The sequence below is a fragment of the Haliaeetus albicilla genome, chromosome 7, assembly GCF_947461875.1.
Source record: "Haliaeetus albicilla chromosome 7, bHalAlb1.1, whole genome shotgun sequence".
NCBI classification, from domain to species: Eukaryota; Metazoa; Chordata; class Aves; order Accipitriformes; family Accipitridae; genus Haliaeetus; species Haliaeetus albicilla.
The window spans coordinates 17,662,272-17,680,970 of NC_091489.1; the positions used below are offsets into that span (position 1 = coordinate 17,662,272).

At 38.9% G+C, this 18,699-nt stretch overlaps 1 protein-coding gene across 1 annotated transcript in view; it reads left to right on the plus strand.

Moving 5' to 3' along the window:
- Positions 1-18,699, plus strand: part of SNX9 (sorting nexin 9) — a 64,695-nt gene that overhangs the window by 36,377 nt on the left and 9,619 nt on the right. The window contains exons 5-13 of the mRNA XM_069787096.1: positions 1,254-1,437; positions 2,201-2,354; positions 3,794-3,878; positions 4,713-4,838; positions 5,133-5,250; positions 7,921-8,051; positions 9,446-9,549; positions 12,182-12,285; positions 15,031-15,108. Of these exons, the coding sequence (XP_069643197.1) occupies positions 1,254-1,437; positions 2,201-2,354; positions 3,794-3,878; positions 4,713-4,838; positions 5,133-5,250; positions 7,921-8,051; positions 9,446-9,549; positions 12,182-12,285; positions 15,031-15,108 (1,084 nt within the window). The remainder of the gene's footprint in view (positions 1-1,253; positions 1,438-2,200; positions 2,355-3,793; positions 3,879-4,712; positions 4,839-5,132; positions 5,251-7,920; positions 8,052-9,445; positions 9,550-12,181; positions 12,286-15,030; positions 15,109-18,699) is intronic.

The following is an 18,699-nucleotide window of genomic DNA, read 5'->3' on the forward strand; positions in this document are numbered from 1 at the left end:
ACAAACTTAATGTTTTTGCAGAGAATAATTTGGCTTTTAGTAGGAGTTTTATTAAATTTTCTGTACTGGCAAATGTTCTAAGATTTGTGGAAATGTTATAGTCTGACAGAAATTCATTTATATTAGGCATCCCTTCTTTGATATGCTGCTTCATGATAAAAATAATGCACCAGCTTCTGTAGGTTTTGAGACTTCCTTTTACAAAACTCAGTTTCTCCCTCTGCTGAACAAGACAAGCTTTGTAGGCTTTGTTTGCTTTCCTTCCACTTCTCCTTCTTCCTGCTACACTTTGGGGGTGTGGGTTTTGATTTGTGTGCTTTTTTTTTCTTTTCTTTTTTTTTCCTTTCTGCCAGCTAGTCTCTGTACTAAGTGTCTGGAGTAGACTGCACTTAACTAGTCAATGCTTTTTTCAAAGTGTAGTGTTAAAATCAAGCAGCTGAGCAGGATGCTAAGCTATTAATCCAACTTACTGACAGATGAACTTGACAAACTGATGCAGTAGTTAGAGACGTGTCAGTGAAAGAGTGTAGAGCAGACATTTCCACCTCCACAACCACATCAGCAGAAGGGTATGTGTGATTACCTTCACCAGAAGCTTATGCTGAGAGAGTAGGCCTACAGGGAGATGCCAGACTGTTCCCTGGCAGATGTTTGTTTCCTTCCCTTGTCTTCACTGTGAATGAGTTAAGCTCTGACAGGGAAGTAGAGCAGGTTGCTGGCCCTAACTCCCTAACTGTCACACCAATAGTGATGGTGTGGGTGGGCAATTTATGATTTGCTTTTAGTAAAGCCACTAATCTGAGCTTGATAAAATAAGCATTTGAAAAAACCTAATTCTTGACTTCTGAGTTTCTGTTTTAAATGTGCTGATTAGTCTATGGCTTTATGTAATTAATAGTTCACATGCACCATGCTTATGGTGTTGGTGTAAAATAATTACCATGGGTAAGAGTGCTTCCTAACACTGTTGGAGCAAATAGTTTAATTTCCCCTGAGGAGATGTAAAATTCTTATTAGTATGTATTGGTGTCACATTGCTGGAAAGCTGATCAGTTCTTCCAGGTGCTTAGTGCATTTGAGCTGTGTAGCTGGGAACGCAAGATTTGGCAGCTGCTCCTAAATCAAATTAGTAAAGTACTGAATGCAAACTCATAGCCTATCAGGAAGAGATCAAAGTCTTCAAGAAGAAAGTACGTGGTTGTTGCTTATTTCTTCAGCAATTTCTTCTTTACTTTTGTCTTTATACGATGTAGGCGAACAATGCCAGTGATCCTTGGTCCAGCTGGAACGTTGGGAAGTCTGGGAACTGGGATAATGGAAACACTGTTGACAGCTGGGTGACGAAACCTGAAAGTGCAGCTGGCCAGAGAAACAGTGCTTCAAATAACTGGGAGACAGCCACAGCATTTGGTCATCCACAGGCATATCAAGGACCAGGTGTGCTAATAATGCTCTTATTTTTGAATACATTAGAGTAGGTGGACAGTAGAGGTAAGAATTGCTTAATCTTTTGTAACTATAGAACATGGCTTACTTAAAAAACAAAACAAAACCAGCTTCCTAGTAGCATGTTGCCACATGTGTAAACTGGACACTAAAATAATAGGGGGTTTTTATATAAAATTAAAAAAGAAAAATCGGATCCACTGTAACAGATACCTCAAACTTGCATGGAAATCTGGCAAGGCAAAGTCTTGTGCATACATGATCTATTCTCAGGCATGCTGTTCAGCTTGCGTAACTGGAATTTAAACACCCTTGAATTTGTGCCCTCAGGTCTGTGAAGAAGTAATCTCTTAAATCCTGAATTTTAGGAAGTGGCTAGCCTTTCAGAAGGCTTCTGTAACTTTTTGTAGTAAAGGCCTAAATTAAGAGAACTCATAACTGGGGAATGCTAACGTAGAGTCTATGAATATGGAACAGTATTGAATTAATCTTAACACACCAGCATCTCTTCTTTCTACCCACTGATCCCCCCCGCCCCGCCCAATACATTTCTAGTGTAGTGTTTCGCAGGTTGAATTTGGTGGGGATAGAGGTAATTGAGGAGGAATCATAAAACAGAAGGCTGAACTAGCTCTTAATATATTTACCTTGTTGATTATTTGTGTATGAGTGCTGAGGTAGCTGCTTCTGCTTTTAAAGAGCAAATATTTAACTTTCTCCTTTCCCTACCTCCTGGCCCTCTCCTGTACTTCAGCCGCTGCTGATGACGATGATTGGGATGATGACTGGGATGACCCAAAATCAACTTCACCGTCTTACCTTGGTTACAAAGAGACTGAGGCATCCGAGGCTGGGGGGGTCCAGCGTGGAAATTCTCGTGCAGCTGCTATGAAGTTACCACTTAACAAGTAATGGAAAATGCGGGGCAAATGTGTATATATTGAAGAGAATTGGAATTTGTCAAGATGTGTAAATGTGTGGCCATTCAACCTTCTTGAAATATGCAATGTAAATATTACAGTTTGGGGGTAAAATTGGAGATGGATTTGTAGCTCAGCGTTCTCCCTGTGTGATCAGAGAACACAGATACATGAAAGCCTGAAAGTATGTGACAAAGTTGTATAATTTTTGGAGGTGTTGTACAGGCAAATGACACTCTTGCAAGGTCTGAACTTCTGAATGTACTGGTCTTTAAAACTGAACTGTCTTTAACACTATGTGTGCTTAGTGAAAATGAAAGGTGATGGATGGCTTGCCCATATGGTGAGACTGATCGGACATGCTGCCCCAGAGTTCGGGAGCAATTTGAGTTGCTACAAGTGGGGAAAAGTTCTGCTCTCCTGTGTCTGTGCATCACCCAGGTTCATTTCTGAGCCACAGAAAGCTTGATTTTTAGATAACAATTTTACAATAGCATGAAGCTTTGTCAGGGTTATACTAGCATTACCTCATGTTACAACTTAATGTTTGTTTATTCTAAACTACTGTTACTCTGAGAAGCTGCTGTGTAGTAATCTTTAAGTGGATGAAAGCAGAGTGGAAAAGGATTGTAGAATAATGGTCTCCTCAGATAGGTAACTAAAATTAATAACTAGTCGTGCAGAGACAGTTGATTTAGTCCATCAGCAGAGGCTTTGTCCAGTTTTGCAACTGTACCTTTGCATCACTGTGGCATCTACTTGTTGCAAACCCATTGACTATAACCAGCATAAACATACCTTATTTAAGAGCATTATTTGTCTGTGAAGTAAGCCCTACTTTACTCCTTGTGTTTTGGCAAGCAGGCAGGAGGTTGTCCGTACTTGAAGGGCTAAGTATCTTCCTAATTAGAAAGAGAGCCACCATTTGCTTTTTGTAAGGCTTTTTACACAGAGTTTAAGGACACTACAGTGATTTTTTTGTGTGTGTGTGTGGTTTTCTTTCTGATTGGTTGATACATTATTTAATGTAACTCATATTTAGAAGTGCTTGATAAATCTGCAGTTTGGCGTTCTTTCAGCTGATTGACTTCTCACCTGAAAAGGCAGAATGGTGTGCGTGTGCCCGTGTGTTTGTGTGTGCATGTCCAGAGAGGGTGGACTGCAGGGGAGTGGCAGATGTTACTCTGTGTCATCCTGTTATGTTTGCTCTGATGGGCTGCAGAGCACAAATAGCTACTTTGCCTTGGAAGGAGGGGCCTGTATTACACAAATAAAAGCTGGAGGTCAGTTGCTAAAACTTTTCTGCTTTTTCAGGGCAAATTGTTGGTTGTTTAAGTAACCCACATCAATTCTTTTCTATACTTGAGAAATACTAAGGGTTTTTTTCCTACAGTGGCAGGTAACTTACCACTTTGTTTTATTGTTAGATTTCCTGGATTTGCAAAACCTGGGATGGAACAGTATCTGTTGGCAAAGCAGCTAGCAAAACCCAAAGAGAAAATTCCCATAATTGTAAGCTGGGGATGTGTGTGTAGTTTTTGTGTGTGGGTGGTGTGGTTTGTTTTGGGGTTGGGGGGGGTTTGTTTTGGCTCTTTTTGTGGGTGTTTGTTTTTATGCTCCCCACCCTTCCCTTTTTCCTCAGCTTAACATTTAGCCTCAGGGATGCTATATGTATTTGGGTCAGAAGAAACAGATACTGAACATATAATTAGAAATAGAACTATCATAATAGAACTGTGTACCTTTTAAGTATTTTAAAGTTGTGGTAGGCTACATTCCAGAGTCATATATCATTGAGTGATTTTTCAGGGTCAAGTCCTAACTCCTCCTTTCTTCTAAGTGTGCTGATTTTTATTTTTTTTTCTCAGAACTTTTTTTTCCTCATGTTGGATCTGCATTACTTGTGATCATGAAAAAAAGCCTTTTTTGGGATTGGGAGGCAGAGCAAATGCATTACAGTGTCTATTAGTTATCTAGGTAGTTATCTAGTATATAGGAACTACATGCATAAAGGTTTGCAATATTCAGTCATGATGGTCAGGTCATCTTCTGATCTGAAACACCAAACTCTTCTAGATATATGCTGTTCTGGTGAAATGTAGTTGAAGTTGCAATCCCTAGAATTTACCACTCTTTTGCTATTTGGGAAAAACTGTAAAAATCAGAATCAGATAAACACAACTGTGGTTAGTCATCTCTGGTTGTGAGAAACCCCTCTATTTCTTGACTGTCAAGCTCTCTCTGAAATCAATGGAAACTTTCAAGTGAAGAGAGAAAGTATTTGTCTCCTTGTTTGCAGCTGGTACAACATGATGTATTTAAAGATAATATTGCAATTTCTTACAGATTGGTGATTATGGCCCAATGTGGGTTTATCCTACCTCTACATTTGACTGTGTCGTGGCAGATCCCAAAAAAGGTTCTAAAATGTATGGTCTCAAGAGCTACATTGAATATCAGTTGACCTGCACTGTAAGTGTATCTGAAATGGGGTCTTCTCTTTCCAAGTATGGGTCATTTGTATATATAAATAATACAGTTTGCATGACTTGGTAACAGGGTTGTAAGAGTAAGTGGCAGTTGTCACACTTTTTTCCCCAAAGAGTTACTTTGTTCTAGCATTTCAAGTTCTTCTGTAATTACAGGGTCAAGGCTCTAAATCATAAATTTTATTTACATTCCACATATTTACTATTCTGGTCACACTTATTTCATGTCACTATCTGTAGATGCCTGTCAAACTTCAGAGTTGTGTTTCTTTTACAGAACACTAATCGGTCTGTCAACCACAGATACAAGCACTTTGACTGGTTGTATGAGCGTCTCCTGGTTAAATTCGGATTAGCCATTCCAATCCCATCTCTTCCAGACAAGCAAGTAACAGGTAATTGTTCCCAGTTTTGAATTCATGAGATGGGAAGTAAAGGAGATCACTTTTTTACAAGGTTCAGTTATTTCTGTTTGTTTTTCCCACTGTTTTTAAAGAAGGTATCAAAAAAACCCCAGCCTTTCACCATTCAGAATTTATGATGAGTTGTGATGGCCTATTGATTAAAAAAAATCAGCACTAAGAGCATCATTTCAGATCTCAGGTTTACTTATCTAGTCCAGTGACTTTTAAAAACAAACACCCCACCCCACCCCCCGTCCCCAGTTACCACAGAAAAGAATATTTATATTGACAAGAAGAGATAACTGCTTATGTTCCATATTTGCTGATTGCCTGGAGAAATGTTTTTTGAGGGGGGGATTGTGCATGTTGTTTTTTCTTTTGTATTTGTTTGTAAATGTTATGTTGTAGGAGCTTTGAAGCAAAGCTCCTGGAGGAAAGGGAGCATCCCCTGACAAACTGATTTAGAAAACATCTTTGATTTGTGTAACATTCTGCCCTGGTTTGATGTCAGTTCAGCTTGACCAAACCCTGAAGCTTATGGAAATGTTTTGTTCTGACTTCAAGAAAAGTGGGATTGGACGCTTTAAATGCTCATGAGTTCAGTCATTCAAGTGAATATGGCAATGCCTGTGTGTTTTCAGTAGTCTCTGGTTTCCTTTCTACAAGAGTATGCTAGACTACCTGTGAAGAAGAGAATTGGACACCTGTATAGGAGGAAAATACATTACTTTTTGCCTATTTCCACTTGTGTGTTTTCTGGTAAGATTTTTGTACAGCTTTAAGACAACCAGCCAATAACAAACATACAAAAGCCGGCATGCCGCCAACCATGTGGCTGTGGGCATCACTGAAAATTCAGCAGCTCTGATGTGTTTGAAGAAAGCTGAGCATTGATGCGGATACTGGGATAAATGCCGAGGAAACTGAAAAGTGAGGAAGCGACTTCCTCCCCTCCTCTTAGTCTCATGTTTAGAATTCACCAGTATTTTTGCTTAAACATGTGCATGTGTACTAAAAGGAAACCAGAAGACCTGATGGGATCTCTAGATTTTGTTGTAACTGTATTTTAAAAGACTTGAGAGTTTGGCATTGCATTTAAACCTTGCTTGTGGATTTCAGTCTTCTGGAGTCTGTGGGAGAGGATAGCTTGTGTCATGCGGGGGGAAAAAAAAAAAAGCATGCCTCTTTCTCTTTTTCTCTCTTTTTTTGAAACATTATGGGAAACTCTGAAAAGATGGTGCTTATTTTTCATTGTGTTTAGGAGGCTTCTTTTTGAAGACTGTCTAGAAAAGTATTTCTGTCCATTAGTCTTGATAAAGCAAGACTCTTTCACAAATTGACTGACTTTGCTTGGGATCATGACTTGCTGGTGATGATATGCCTAACTGACCAGCACAACTTCCAATTGTTGCTGTTCCTGCTGCGTTGCATTCCTTACGCTAGCAGGAATGCTGCAGAGGTTTCAGTATAGATTAAGGGTGACAAGGTATTACTGCAGGTTATATAAAAAAAATCAACTACTAGGAAGAGACTTTAAAGGTTGTTTTTTCCTAGCTAAGTTGCAGGAAATGTATCTATATCCATTTTTTACTAGTTGTGTTCTTTACCTGCTAGTTCCATATTTGCAATAAAAAAAAAACCACCCCCCCCAACCAAACCCCCTCCCCCCAAACAAAACCAAAAAACACACCACAAAAAACTCAACCGTGTGGAGCTGCTGCCATAGTAACTATACAGTAGAATTATACTGAAAGAGTACATGCGCTCAAGGTTTGTCATCTGCGCTGCTATGGGAAATTAGAAGAGTTGGGTGCTGGAGGAATCTCTCATTCCTTTCAAATACATCCTATTTACTATATGCGTTAGAAGTCTGATGTCATGCATTTTTTTGATTGAAAAAGATTCTCTCAAGGAGATAGTTTGTGCTAAAACTAAAAGGTTCTTGTAAATACAGTGATGATGCACTACTGCTTTAAAAAAAATTTCTGTTACTTGTTTGTGTTAAAATTTGTGTTTTGTGTTAAAATCTCTTAACTACCAAAAAATCAGTCTTACATGTATGTATTCTAACTGGTTTATACATATGATTTATTGAGATTTTTTGAGTTTTTTCCCCAACACATTCATTTACCTATATAGAAATATGTTTATGGGAAATACTGCTTTTTTAAATCTATTTGTATATGAGCAGTCCACTTTTAAATGCTTTGTTAGCTAGGACATGACAACTTGGAAAGTAGTTCCTTTTTCTCCAACATTTTTGAGCCTTATGTTGACCCAGGATTTACTAGATTGTATCGGAAAAATATCTGCATTATGAGCCTGTGCCTAGCTTCTCTCTTGGGTCATCTGAATACCCAATGTTTCTATCTGAAAGTTTATTAACACCTCCTCCCCCCCAATTAATTTGAATTGTGGGTGGGTATTATGGGTTTTTAATATTTCCTGACTATCTTTAAAAGGAGGAGTACTCTTGGTCAGTAACCAATATACTGTATTTTAAGGTTCTTCTGATCTGTCAGCATAATGTTTCCTTCTTGTAAGTTCTCAGTCATTAAATGGTTAACTCACCAGATTAATTACAGATTCTGTTTTAATTAAAAAAAAAAGCTGAGAGTACTAGGGTAGAAATTGTAACAATTACTGTTCAATGCATAACAGGACGCTTTGAAGAAGAATTTATCAAAATGCGTATGGAGAGACTGCAAGCTTGGATGACGAGGATGTGCCGCCATCCTGTTGTCTCAGAAAGTGAAGTCTTCCAGCAGTTTCTCAATTTCCGAGATGAGAAGGTAGGAAATAAAGTTCACACACAGACTGAGGTTGAGGAATTGCTCACCTCCCTGCCCCCCACACCAACATCCTCCTTCGAGTTTAAGAGTTCAGCTTTGTAGCCTTCGGGCAGTAGTGACAAGATGAAAACTGCTGGGTTTACTAACTAACTTAGCTCATTGATCATAATGAGGCACGAAGTTGCTTGTGTGACATGCTATTTGCTGTTCCAATAGAGTTTGGGTCCTCTAGCAGAATAGGAATGTATAGAAAAACTCTTCTGGCTGTTGCCCTGCTCTGTCTCTGTTGGACTTAGTAATCACTGTGGTCCTCTGACTGGTACTGCTCCGCTAAAGAAGCTACTTTGTAGCTGATCTAGGATGTGTCTGATCCTGGATTATATTGAAAAACAAAATCCCCTCCCTCAGAAACACAGTTTTTGCGGGAGTGGGTTGTAGTAGCATTATGCTGCAGTCTTACCTGATACAACCAGCCGTTTTTCTATTCCCATGCCGCCTCCCCCCCCCCCCCCCCCAGCATTTTCTGATGGTTTGAGAGGTTTTAGCATCTTCACTTTCAGTTAATAATGGTTTCTTCGTGACTGAACTCCAGCTCTGTTACTAATTTTGGTATCAACTGATGAGGAAATAAACAGGAAAACTCTGCTGCTTTCTCCTCAAAATAGTCATAGTTCTAAATACACATAGATTTTGCTGAAAAAGTAGATGATCCTTGGAAGTTTTTAAGACCAGACTGCATAAAGCCCTGAGTAACTAAGGTCACAGCCGACCATGTCTGAGTAGGTGGTTGGACTACAAACTTCCTGAGGTCACTTCCAACCAGAATTATTCTCTGATACTGTAAGTAGAGGCTTAGTAACATAGTAACTAGCAGTCCCAGTGAAGTGCTATTTGGATGGCCTGTGGAGAGTTGTATAATTGTGCTAGCTAGTCAGCAGTTCTTAGTATCTAAGACTGAGACGGACTGATACAAACAGAACAGATGTTGCAATACATGTGGAATTTTTAACCTTTTTATCTGTTCCCACTAAGAACTTAGTATGGCAGTTGCATAATAGTCTCATGATCTTCTTGAGTAGCTTCTGGTATCAGCACTACCACGTATGCAGGGACAGCTGAATATAATTGCTCTTACACTGTATTTCAGTAATATGCAAGAAGGGTCTGTTGACCCCAGAATCTAGAAAACAAAGTGCACAAGGAGGAGGGGGGGAAGCTTTAAGAAACCATGGCCCCACTGAAACATTCATTTAAAAGGTTTTAATTTATGGGTGGTCTATTGTTTAACTGTTCTTCTAAACATTTCCTTCACTGCCCTTAAAGATGCATGAACACTGGTGGTGAAACTTTGTCCTTTTTTTTTTTTTTTTTTTTTTTTTCCCCTTCCCCTCAAGGAGTGGAAAACTGGAAAGCGGAAGGCAGAAAAAGATGAAACAGTAGGAGTCCTGATCTTTTCTACCATGGAACCGGAAGCTCCTGACTTGGACATGGTAGAAATGTAAGGTGGTTTCTTTTTGCGTGGATGTTATGCATGTGGATATACAACAGATACTGAGCTAATATAAAACTAGATTAGTAAGTGTGCACATATATTCATGGATTTGAAGAGGCATTTATTAAGGCAGAGCTGAAAAGTTGTTTGAATACAAGATTTTCATATCAGCCCCTCCAAAACTTGGTGGAACTCCATGTGATGTCTCTTTGACTTCATTGGCTGAATACTGATCCTAAACAGATTTATGCAAAACTAGTTGATGAGATAGAGTACTAGCAGAGCCTATGGAGTTATGTTTTATATTGCTATGAAAGTATATTTTGATCTTTAATCCTTCAGTTGTGAACAGTTCCAAAGTGTGCTAGACTTACCAAGTAGCTTAGGATAACTGTAAGTGGACCATCAAGGAAAACAATGTTTCTGTAAAAGACTTGTATGTAATGCAAACACAGTATGATTCTACTATCTGGAATCCATGGAAAGCTATTAAAAATGTAAAGTGACTTAAATTATCAAATTTCATTCTAAATGGTTTACTATTTTTTGGGGTATCCTTCTGGAAGGGGAAATGGATATATTTATTTTTATATGTATATGTTATAGATACATACTTTTTACAAATATATAGTTCTCTTGGTGGTAGACCTTTGTGTTTCATAGAGTGGAAGACAGGATTTACTCTGCAGCCTTATTTCACTCCTTCAGGCTTAATCATTTTTCTTAGAAGATATGTAGTATGCATGACATGCTTTGCTTGCTGTTGTAGAACATAGAAACTTGGATAATGTTTTGTGTCTGAAGCTGTGGATAAACTAGGTAGAAGTGTTTATAGTAGGAAAACAGTAGTGTACTTACACCTGAAAATATCCCAGCATAGGCTTTATCCAAGTGATGCAGTGCGTATTAAAATGTATATAGTAGCTGTGTGGTAGCAGTTCTGCGCTAGTAAAAAAAAAGATGGACATCTTTAGGTCACTTCCACTTCTAACGTGAAGATTTCAAACTTGACTACTTTTCTTAAGTGATGGGTTTTATATAAATCCCAGTGGTATAAAAGCTGAAGGGGTGAACCAGAGAGAGCATTTTGTACATAGGGTGCAGGAGAGAGTGACTCTGTATTATATACAGAACCCTGGCAGGGAAGGGCAGCATATTGTCTGCTAAACAGTTTGTCCCCAAACAGGGTGAGGGCAGGCAAGCAGCATGTGGGGAATGCTCACCAGAGGGTATTGGCTCCTGGGCTGGGGCTGGCAACCTGGGGTGGTTTTGGGGACCTATCTCCAAGCATTGCAAGGGTGGCTGTAACACCTCAGATGTCCGCACCGTGTTCCAGTGCCTGGGAACATCTCGGGGTGCTGTTAAAAGTGTGCATGAACACAGTTTTGAAAGCCATTAGTCCTGTAAGTGGACAAACCAGCTTGTTCAGTAGTTCTTAGGTTCTTCAGTGAAAAGACACTCTTTACTGAAACAATTTTGCTAGTACTTTGGCAGTCCTGTGTTGTCCTGGTTTTGATCAAAGGATGGTAACCCTGTGCTGGTTCATGAACTTTTTCTGTGATCATGATACCTTAAAGTATGAAGTACAGAAAATTAAAAGATGGTTTGCTACTGGGAAAATGGGAGTAAAACAAGGGCCTCTTGGAAAGCCCAGATTCTGTTTCTGTGCAAGTAATTCTTTGGGTAGGGTTTCCAGCTGGGGAAGGAAGTGCCAGTGGGGAGGTGGGAGCCTCTAGGTGGTTGGGCTGCAGCTGGAGTTGCTGCCCTGGCTCTAAAGAGTTGCTTGCTGTGAGAGCTGTCTCATACAGGCTTTGGCTGAGAGTGTTTGTAAGATCTGATGCAGTTTGAATAATTCTCATTGAAAATTAGAAAATATGTGTCTAGTTTTCTTTTGTCGAGTTCACAGAGCATTGCTGTGTATGCAGTCTATGTTAATGGAAAGCTTTGATAGCTGCATGAAAACATGCTTAGAGGGGTAAAAAGGCACATACTAATTCAGAATTATCTTTTGAGCATCACTGATTTCCCCCCCCCCCCTTCTCTATAACACTACTGAACACAATGGTATTGTCAATACAATATAAAAGTTATGCATATATACTTCCCTAGAAGAACTGCTAGATTAATTTTTACTCACCTATTTTAGATTTCTATTAAAATATCTGGAACAATTATTTTCTTTATATTTGTTCATTGTTGTATGAATTTTGCTACTTCTGTTACTTCAACATCTAATTTCCTGTCAATGTGGGGTCCTTCTGTTTGTGTTAAGTGCTCTAGGGATGTGTTTTCCTCAAATCAGATTTTGCTGTTCTGTTATCATTTGATCTCACTGGGGAAGATATTTAGTGAGTAGCCTTTTTTTTTTTTTTTGAAAGTAACTAACTATAGTAAGAATGATGTCCCGTACCACATGTTTAACAGAGGGAGGGAAAAATAGAATGAAAAATGCCTGTCTTTAAAAAGGGAAATTCTGACCTCAGTGAAATGGCAGAGGTTTCAAGGAATTAATTTATTTCTTTGATTTTTTTTTTTTAAGACCTAGTTGACACTACTAAACATTTCAATATTGCATTTAAAGTTAGCATAATGCATCTGTTAAACTGCTTTTTCTTTTTGCTTTTTCCAAATGCCACAGAGAACAGAAATGTGATGCAGTGGGTAGGTTCACCAAAGCAATGGATGATGGAGTTAAAGAGCTGCTGACAGTGGGACAAGAGCACTGGAAGAGGTGTACAGGACGTAAGTGTCCCTTTTGAACTCAGCAGTTATTTCTGTGTTGCTTTTCTCTGTGGGTTTTTTTGTTGTTGTTGTTTTTGTTGTTCATAATTCAAGGCACATCTTAAAACTAAAAGAAATCCTAAATTATCATGAGAATTGTGTGGCATTCTGGCTGTTTTCAGGGTCTGAGAATATAAATTGTGCAAGTTTTTTGTCTGTGTTTTTGTGTTGTGGTGGGTTTTTTTCTTTCTCTCATAACAGAAATATCTGGTCCCTGCCCATAGGTTTAATAATATTAAAAGTTAAATAATTCTAGTAATCCAGCTAAAGCTCTTGTGGGACCTGTTCTCATATATTTGTCATTTATCTACATTTTAGTGACATGGGCAAAGTAGACCTGTCTATTTGATTAAATCATAAATGATTGCATTTTATTAACCCCTTATTTAGGATTCTTGCATGCCAGCAGGAGTGATTTAAAGATTAAATGAGTTTTTAAAAAAGAAGGAAAGAAAAAACAACTTGATTCTAACTTAATCTTTAGCCCAATTCTTTTTCTCCTATCTTGTCTCTTCCTTCCCACAGATATTTAGGGTTGCAGAACTTCACACCAAGTCCCTATGACTCTGCCTGGGCCCTAATTTCCTAGTCCACAGCAGTGTTCAGTGTTTGTGGCCACCACAAGGCAGCTATTGAAAGGAAGCAGGTACTACAGCTGAGGATCATAATAAGAAACACTTCAGGGCAGGCTGTAGTGTCTGGTGACCAAAGACCTATCACATAGATCTCCTCAAATCCCCTCCATTTTCATCTTTCCTTTTTTTTTTTTCTTTTCTTTTTTCTTCCCCCTCTCTTTAACTCCCACAAAAAACATTGTCCTCAGACTTGGGACTGAGTACATCTCCTGAGTTAGCTCTTCGCTGCTTTCTAATCTAACACTGCAGTTGAGTATCTGGGTCTGACTGGAGGGAATGGGAAGTATAGAAGCCCAGTCTCTTCTGGTAGTGATTACATTAGACCTTAGTATCTGTAGGATGTGAACTTAAAGTGGGGAAACATAAATAATTTAGAATAAGAGGGTTTCCTTCTACATGTCACTGACCCTCCTGCTGGTCAAAAATAGTCTAACACGGGACATAGCTCTAACATTGTACAGATCTCACTTCACTAGGAAGTGATACCGTGGGTGGAGGGCAGGGGAAGGAATAAGGCCCCTCAGATGAGACTAGAAAAGTAACGTTGCTTTGTGGTTACAGAAGCAATGGTCAAAACCACCATAGTTAAGCACAAGTCACAGCCAGCCCTTACAGAAGAAATTCAATATTTTGTTCACTGCTAAAATCTCCTTAAACTTTGACACTAGTGCTTTATGCATGGAATGACTCTTCTAATACTTACAGCAATTAATTAGTTAGCATAAATGTAGCAAGTCAGATGTGATTGTGTTGAAAATTTGAACTTTTCATTTTCCAGACATTCATACCGAATAGAAAAAGGAGGCTGGTAAATTGGGACATGCAAAACTGAAGCATTTCGGTAGTCTTTTAGGTTTTAAGTTCTCTGTCAGCTCTAGTCCCAGCTCCTAGTCAGAAGTATTTTTGGCACTTCCTGAGCAGTAGTTATGTGCATTCCATTCTATGATATTTAAAATGATTGACAGTGGAAACTTCTTCAATGCAAGTGGAAAGAAACCAAACATTCTTCACTGAATCCCCAGTGGGAACTTCAGTAACAAGTTAATGGCTGATAACAGAACTCTAGTACTCTGAATGGTACCTGTTTTATAAGAAATACCAGTTGTCATAAATAATCTAACTTCTGAGCAAGAACTTGATCAAAGATAATCAATAAAATTACGCGGTTTGGGGGGCGATGTTTTTTGGCTTTTGTTTTTTTTGCCACACAAAGGGGTTCCTCTGTGAAAATCAGATTGTGTAGGATGCTAGAGCAACTAAAAAACTGCTATTTACCTGGACAGTTTGCCCTCTGAATACAAATATTTGACAAAAAGCACATCTACTTGGTTTTTTTTCCTGCTAGCATAAGTAGCTTACAAAAAACTGCTTTCGCTTTTCAGATTGCTTTTTAGGCCTCTGGGGTGGTGGTATTCAAAGTGTTAATAATGAACGCACTCATAAATCACAGCTTATTGACTTCATTATGAAGAAGCAATTTATGCATACTTTTGCAATAAGTAGATTATAAAAAACAATGTTATTATTCAGATACTTCCATCAATTTTTATGCCTAGATAATCTTGGTTTCTAGTGCCTTTAATATAAAATCCGTGATTTGAGGAGAGTTTAGGTATTACAGGTCTGTATAATAATTTCTTCTCTTAAAATATTAATGAGATCTATTCTCCGTGTCACTGCAGCACTTCTCCCCTGCCCCCCCCCGCCCCTCGCCCAGGAGGATAAAGTCTGCTCATGAGGGGGACAAAAAAATCTTGCTGTGTGCATAGGAGGACTGAGCTAGGAGTGCAGTGAGATTTTTTTTTTTTATAGCAATCACACACAGTTTCCCCAACTGTTTGTGGCTTTCAGGAATCCAGATTGTAATTGCTGTATCCAGTTTTGGAACGTCTGTAGCAGGGGAGGGGGTAAGAATGTGATTGTAAATGCTTCACTAGAGGAAATGTAAAACCTAGTTGTTTTTGACATCTGCTTCTATCAAGTTTTGGAAATGCTGCAGTTTTAGTCTCACTTACCCTTGTGGGTTTTTGCTTCTGTTTCCCTCTTCTCCCCATCTTTTTCCCACTTCCAGCACTACCTAAGGAATACCAGAAGATAGGAAAAGCATTGCAGAGCCTGGCACTGGTCTTCAGCACAAGTGGATACCAAGGTACTTCTATAGCTTCATTTGTACTTTACTTAACAAAAGATATTTTAATTACATGATGCTGCATTTTTTGCCAAAGAGCTTAATGCTTTCCTCTTTGAAATTCACCTGTCAAATATGATTCTGGAAAAAATATTAAAAACTTGTTTCCCTGTGTGTATTATGGGGTTTTTCTATTCTAGACTGAAATCTTGTTTTCTGTTACTGTATAATCATGTGGTGGGTTTGTGGTGGTGAAGGAGTTTAGCTTGATCTCGTTAATGTATAATCTGGCTACTGACCTGACTGACAAAACATGCTGTAGCATTTTTTGTGATATCAAAGGAAAGGGGAGAAAACGCAGCCTTGAAAATATCTGTCACAGAACTATTGTGTGACTTCATGAAACAGCAACTCCACATGAGGATGGAAAACTTAATACAAGATTTTTGTATACCATTATGTGGGCTGGAAGGTTGGCTACTGTAGCCTTTTCTTGTCCTTCACCTTTCCTTCTCCTTCAAGAGCCCTAAAATAGCCTGTCCTGTTAGATATGAAAGTTGTGGGAGGGAAAAGGAGGGCATCAATTGCTCAAAGTTCTCCTAAAATGTAGTCTTTAGGCTAAACTTAAAATCCTGCTGATGTTTTCCAGATAACAGGAAAATATCTCCTCATATCCCAGAGGGAGCTTATTGAGTCCATTTTCTCTGGGATTCTCTTGTCAATAGTTTTTTGGTTTGGGTTTTTTTTGTTTTTTGGTTTTTTTTTTTCCTAGACTTAATAGCAAAATTGCTCTGTTCTAAAACCTTAAATGTTATAGTATAGAGGTTCCCTGAAATCTTTCCATCTTAGGACTTTTAGTTGGCCAGTGCTTACTCTGGCTACTCATCTACCCCTTGCTTTGTACTCTTAAAGCTTTTTGCCCCATAAACCATGTATTAAAATGCAACTACTTCTGAAACTTGGGTTCTCTGCTGCTGGAAGCATTGGAAATAGGCATAGTCCCTGTAGTTTGTTCTCATCTTTGTCCTATACTTCAACAGGATGACTGCTTAGTTAGAATTGGAGCATAGCGTATTGCCTAAAATGTTACTTTTAGATGTGAGAACCAGGTAGGGGATTTACATAGCTATGTACTCTTAGCATGGGTTAGAGAGCTGTAAATCCTAGCCAGATACAATCTAGTAAGAATTCTTGAGAAAGGACTGAAAATTGCTTGAACTAGAACACATGTTCTTTTGCCAGGGTAAAGGGAAAACAATATGGCTTAAAGCTAGGGTGCAAAATTGCAGATCAACCTTAAGAATCAAAGCTTCAGTTTGATTTCCAGCATCTTTGAATGGTATGAAAAAATAGATCCCATGATGCTTGGGAACAAGACAAGGATGTTTCTCTTTGCTGCTTGCCCAGTTGTACCTGGTTGCACCCTAGTATCTTGCTGAGGAAAATGCCCTTCCCACTGATGCCTTTGTCCTAATTGCATATAGTTTGCTCTTTTTAATAACTGGTACACCAGTGTATTTTTCCAGAATTAATAATATATGGGATTCTTTGCTTTTTAATTTGAGTTCCCAGGAAGAGAGAATAAGTGCAGTGCACGTGTTGCTTTAAATGTCTTCATCACTGGTGCCCTCACTCTGTCCTGCCTGCTGTTCTGATACAATTTCATTTGATGGTTGCCTCAGGTACAGGTCTGTGGATTAAGCAGACTCTGTGCAAGAGATGTAAGCACCTGGATTTAAACTGATAGGATGTGGCTTTCCAGATCTCAATACTTAAAAGAAGGCACATTCCCTCAAATGAAGAAGTACTAGTTAGGCTTGAGTATGGGATATGATTTTTGTGGACTATCAGTAAAGAGGAATGGCTCCTTCAGCCATACTTAAAGGCACTCAGTTCAGTTTCTGTTGGGAGCTGAATATCTTCATCCTCTTTTTTTTTTCTTTTTTTCTTTTTTTAAATACTTCAGTCCTGGAAGTTTAAGCATATAGGCCACTAAAGATTGCAACAACTGATTTGATGACAGGAATGTTTCCAGCTACTGCTGATTTCCAACATACTGAATACACTGTTAGTTGGTTACTTTGTAGTTAGCATGGGATGTATCTACTGTCCTTACCTCTTTCATCAGTGCTGCCTGCTTGCTCTGTAAATCCTTATTATGTGTGGTGAATGTCTGCTGCCTTCTCTTCTAATTTCCAGCCTAAAACGTTTAAGACTTGCACCAGGCAAGATGCACTCCTTAATCTGACTCAGAATCCAGCTCTCTTTCTTATGCTGCAGAATGAGCCTTAGCAATTAGTTGCCAGCCACAGTGCATACTAGGAATCTGTCCCAAGTATTTGCAGAGGAAGGGTACCTTTAAAACTATTAAGGACGCATTGAGAGTTTCTCATTTAACTTGGCCATGGGCCTATGTACTGTCTGATCGGTTTTAAGAACATGTGCTTTGAAAGTATGATTTTGGTCCAAAAAAAAATGCATATTGGACAGCTCCAGAATAAGCCTGGAAGTGTCTTGCAGCCTGGCACTATGTTGGCTATCTTTCTGCATCGTACGATGCTCTTAGGTTAATGCAGCCTTAAATAGCATGGCTTCTCTTTTGTGGTGCCAAATCTGAGCGAGTCTTTCTCCTATATTAAGAAAACATGAATGGCTGTGATATGCCATTCAGCCATAGTAAGATCTCCTAATCCAACATCACCCCTCAGGAATTTTGTTAGGCAGTTACATGCAAGTTTCACTATCCTGCCAGCTAGCAACAGGCACATCTTGCCTTCCAAGCTGCTTGTGTGCTGAACATTCAGTCTAAGGTGTACTTGTCAAGAAAAAAATCTTGTTACAAGTAGTTCCATAGTACATCAAACTGTATCTTTTTCCTACTCTTGGATTCTGTTAAAACATGCTTTGAAAGAAAAGAAAACAAAAACACTACTTGATTAAAAAAAACATTCTGCTTCCCCAGTCAAGCCTTACAGAGTATTAGTTCCTTCAATATACCTGGTGTATTTCCTCAGATATGATAATCACTGGCATTTACGAAGCAGTTGAACTGCTAAGAGATGCTCTGTTAAACATCTCCAAAAGACTCGTCATAGTTTTACATCTTCATTCATCTCCCTATGACAGCGTGCAGGTCTGTAAATCAATGACAGTATCAGTTTGTCCATGTGATTGGGTTAAAACATCTGTAGAATATTACTGACCATTTTAACTGGTCTTTTTGCAACTACCTTTAGTCAATACTTTTAAGCTCTCTCTGTTTCTCCTGTGGATACATGTAATGCACATTGCCCTAATTTTGTTGTAAACATCAGCAGCATGTGGGGCTTTCTGCTTTTCTGTTGATTAAAGAAGTCAACATCCTGGTATATCCTTGCACTGGGACCCAGCTCAGCTTTTAATGGCTTGAGTTGCGAAGCTGGCAAATGGGCTTCTTATCGGTTCAGAAGCTGAGAACACTAGAAACTCGGCCATGTCCAAGTAACAAAACTTTGACCAAAACCCATGCTGACAACAGTGATTGGGAGCAATCTGCTGCTGGAATTCAAGTTACTCTGATGGGTGAGCCTGTGGGTTGTATGTGGTATCTCTGACAAGGTGCCCTGGTGTAGG